We start from the raw sequence: 4,178 nt of genomic DNA on the forward strand, positions 1-4,178 counted from the left end.
ATTCAAAGCGGGGCCCTTTGGCCCGCTAGAGAGAGGCGGCGTTGATAGAGCAAGTCCTTTTCAAGTACGACTAGAGCAGTGGTAGCCGATCCGCAGTGTTTAATCAGGTATTGTTGTAGTTTGGTATACACGAAATACAGCAGCACAAATGCTTCAGCTTAGAGCAGTACTGTATGGCAAAACGTTACTAGAGCATACCACATTTAATATACTGTAGAAGGAAAGCAGAATATTGACTTTGACTTAGTGATGTTACTACTTTACAGTTATTTTAGTATTTCGGATTCAGTAATAATCATTTCAAGCGTTGAAGTAGAGGGTGCCAGCATTTTTAGAATTTTAATCGGAGTGCTAGACGAAACGTTAGCAGGACGTAATGTTCGTACAGCAAAGGCGTTCGCATGTAACGTTGCAGAAAAGGCCCCTTTTGTATTGTACATTTCTGAATGAAATGCTTTCTGCTGTTGGTGAGCAGCTGTTGGCCCAATCCACATTTCACTCTCAGTGCCTGAGAGAAAAGTAATTTCCTGTGCTTCTGATTAAATCTTTGCAGTGTTTTCAGAAGAGCACAGGTATTGTCTTTAAGGAGAAAGAGTGCATTTATGATAAATGTTAACGCTATTTGGCTCAAACTGAGCAAATGTTTTTGTACTATTATTAACCTAAAAATAAAAAGTTCAAACTGCTTTTGGATGCCCTTCTAACTTAATCTGAATTATCAAATTATACATGAAAGAACTCTTTTTAGATAACATTTGTACAATGTTTTAAATGACTTGCTATCCCGGTGGTAGCAGCTTCACATTCCATTGTTTTCTAGATGGGAATGTTCAGCCTGCTATGAACTTTTCTGAAACTCGTCCTGTTTGTCTGGGGGGTATTTTTTGTGGACACTGTGCACTACATATGACTGTTCTTGTTTAAATCTGCTTGCGAATACCTAAAGATGAGTCTGACAGCTGTGTCGTCTTCATATCAAACATTTTGAAAGCTGGAACTCGCAAATCTCGAACGTGTTTCAGAATGGGTCTCCCCAGTAGCATTTGGAATATGCCGTAGAAAGGTAGAGTTAGCGTATTTTGCAGAGACTGCGGCTACACTTTATATACATCAGAGCAATGCACTTGTACGTGGAATGTTGGATGTGATAGTGCTACAGGCTAAGTGTTTCTGGTAATTAATGACTTTAAGGGTCTTTCTCCTATGGCAGTTGATGAATAATGTTGCGTTATAGTTTGAGGCATTGTGTTGTATTTCAGATGTGGAAAACCTAAATTATGACATAGTATCGCTTAATACTCTTAAAAGTAGATTTATGGTGCAATCTGAAATTAATCTTTTCAAAATGTACTCTTCATTTTGTACTCTATTTATTTTGATTAAAAGTCCTGGAAAACGTATGTTTGAATGTAATGTTCTACTTGTAGCAGAACTTTAAGTTAATCATTTATTATATCATAGAAATCTCTCCCTCCAGTGTTGGAAAGAGTTTTATACAGATATTAGTCTTTAGTTTGCAGAAGAGTTTACAATCTGTCTTTATTTCTCTTCATAGTCTACTTTTAGCAAATAAGACTGCCTTCAGCAAATCTCTGTTGCCAAAGGGTTATTTCTTTAACTCTTAGAATGAAGTTTGTAGAGGTTTATTTGGCAATAATGTTTCTGATGATTTTAAAAGATAAATTAGGATTGCAGAGTAAATACTAACAAACCATGACTCCTAAAAAGCGGAAGAAAGTTCTTTTGTAATTGCCACAAAATAGTCACGTTTCCAGAAAATATCCGTGAAAGCCGACCGCAATACAGACTTTACATCAGCCGTTATCCATTCCAGAACGATCTACCCTAGTGGCATTAATATATTAGGTATCTTCAGTTTTCTTGTATTGTAATTTTGAGGTATCTCAAACTTATGTTAAAGCTGCCATGCATTGTATTACTAAATTGTAACTATCAAATAGATAATATATTTAATACAGCCAATAAATAATACAAATGTATTCAAATTCGACTACAGGGTTGCGTGTGTCTTTTCTGGGTTTTAATCTTATTGAGGAGCAGTCATTTGTGTAGTACGCAATTCAAGGTGAAGAAACACGTTTTGCCTTGTTGCTAAGTGTCTTTGCCTTAAAAAAAAAAAATCTTTCTGGAAGGGAAGCTATTTGTGGGAGCCTTGGCGCAACGCTGTCCTCTCCCAAGAGCTGTGTCAGCCTGGGGACCAAACAGTGCGGTTTCTTGAACCCTTTTACGTGAGGTCAAGGGGCAGCCCGTGAGCTGGGGATCCTCATTTGTAAAACTCTTCGCCCAGAGTGAAATCTGTAAGCCCAGACAGGTGGGTTGTTGCCATCCTGCCCAAAGCCAGAGTCACTAAGCTTGAGAAAGTTTGCAGGGGAAATGGCTTTCAAACCTTTCCTTGCCACAGCAGGGGAAGCGCCTGGTCTGGTTTTAAGTCACAGAATTCTCCAATTTCTTTAATTTAGTCCCACAAGGTCAGAGATGGCGGGGGGACATGAGGAATGTGATCGCAAAACAACCAAAAGCCAGGCTGATCTGCCTCCCCGCCCTGCAGCAAGATCCCTAGCCTGAATACCGTGCAGCCGGGGACTCCCCTTCTTACCAGAAAGAGCCAGGAACACAAATTAAGTGTAAATCCACTGATTTTCAAATGTGTGTAACCCTGTGTGTTTTGTCCCTCCTCTCCATCGTGCCCCACATGGCTGTACGCCCCGTGGGAGCGATTAAAGAAGGTAGCTCTTCAGACTGGGTTTCTAAAGCACTCTTACCCAGCATTTTGACAGTCTGCGTGTGGGACCTTTTCCTGCCGGCAGCCCGGCAGCCGCTGCCCGCTCCGCCAGAGCTTCCTGCCGAGGAGTCCGTACAGCAGGGTCAGGCAGAGCATTGGCAGGAAGAAATAAACGGTGGAGACCCAGGTCATCGTCTCGAGCAGCCCCGTGCGGGCCACGCGCTCGACGGACCTGCTCTCCTGGGGCGGGCTGCCGTTGGGGTGTTCCACCCCAAGGAGGAAGAGGATGGGGCCGGCGGTCAGGAGGGAGCAGCCCCACAGCGCCAGGATGACCCGTTTCACCCGGCACTTGGTGATGGTGGCTTTGGCTTTCAGGAGAAAGCAGATGGCAAAGTACCTCTCCACGCTCGCCGTGGGGATGTGCAGGATGGTGCAGTACGTGCACGTTTCACTCAGGTAAATGAAGAACTTGCAGAGAAAATCCCCAAATATGTAGGGCTTGTACTTCCAAAGGCGGTAGAGATCCGAAGGCAGGCCAAGGAAAATCGGCGTGTCCGACAGCGCCATGCTGGCCAGGTACATGTTCACTGTCGTCCTCATCTCCCGCGAGCGTCTGAAAATGACTATCGTTATCAAATTCCCAGAGACTCCCAAGAAAAACAGGATGATGGACATTACTGTCACGGGCAGCAAAATATGGACGTCAAACAAAGAAAAAGACTGATCTTCAGAGGAGTCCGTGTCATTTCTGAAACAGCTGCGATTCGAGATGGAGCCCATGTCTAGTTTCAAAGCCGAGGGCAGGGCTGGCTTCATCCTCCCCTTCGACGGAAACCTGAGTCGGGGTAAGAGAGAGGCACGTTTCAAAGCGAGTGTCCAAGCACCGATCGTCTACGCAACGATTCTTACGTGGTCAGTTAAAAAATTAAAATGATGTTCATAAACACGCAGCTGATCAAGCTAAATACCCAAGTGCCAATTAGTCCGTTTTACGAGAAGCAAAGGAGTATTAGATTCACACGTCCAGCATTCGCCAGGCACAACCTTTTAAAAACAATATCCACCGTTATAAAACGGTATTTACCGCGCCGATATTTACCCTTAGCTTCGCAGTGTTTGGAAAAGGGCCATTTTTTTTTACATTTCCTTTCAAGTTCTGCGAATCCCACCAAGCGCGCAGAGCCGGGTATGGCGGCAGGGCTGCGTTATCGACTGCGGAGGAGCTGCAAGGCGAGGCGGACCCCCCCAAACGAGAGCCGGACGGGAACGGCCTCTCGGATGTGCTCAGCGGTTTGCCAGACCCTTCCAGCACTTGCGAGCACCACGAGTGGAAATCTTCGGGCCGAGAAGTCTCCTTGAGGCTCCGCCGAGGAGCCGGGAGGCTCACAGGCGGTCACCGCGGCTGGCAGGCACCGGGGGGTTCACCCGCCCGGGT

At 45.0% G+C, this 4,178-nt stretch overlaps 2 protein-coding genes across 2 annotated transcripts in view; one reads left to right on the forward strand and one right to left on the reverse strand.

Annotated features, from left to right (window-relative positions):
- Positions 1–2,284: 2,284 nt before the first annotated feature.
- On the reverse strand, positions 2,285–3,523 carry LOC103919200 (growth hormone secretagogue receptor type 1-like). The gene is given in 3 exon segments (XM_009326666.1): positions 2,285–2,316; positions 2,784–2,821; positions 2,823–3,523. Coding segments are annotated over 3 exon segments (771 nt in total).
- Positions 3,522–4,178, forward strand: part of TAF9B (TAF9B RNA polymerase II, TATA box binding protein (TBP)-associated factor, 31kDa) — a 9,065-nt gene continuing 8,408 nt past the window's right edge. Inside the window, exon 1 of the mRNA XM_009326667.1 lies at positions 3,522–3,588. Coding sequence (XP_009324942.1) covers positions 3,522–3,588 — 67 coding nt within the window. The remainder of the gene's footprint in view (positions 3,589–4,178) is intronic.

Source organism: Pygoscelis adeliae, unplaced genomic scaffold (assembly GCF_000699105.1).
Source record: "Pygoscelis adeliae isolate BGI_AS28 unplaced genomic scaffold, ASM69910v1 Scaffold216, whole genome shotgun sequence".
In the NCBI taxonomy this organism is placed as follows: Eukaryota; Metazoa; Chordata; class Aves; order Sphenisciformes; family Spheniscidae; genus Pygoscelis; species Pygoscelis adeliae.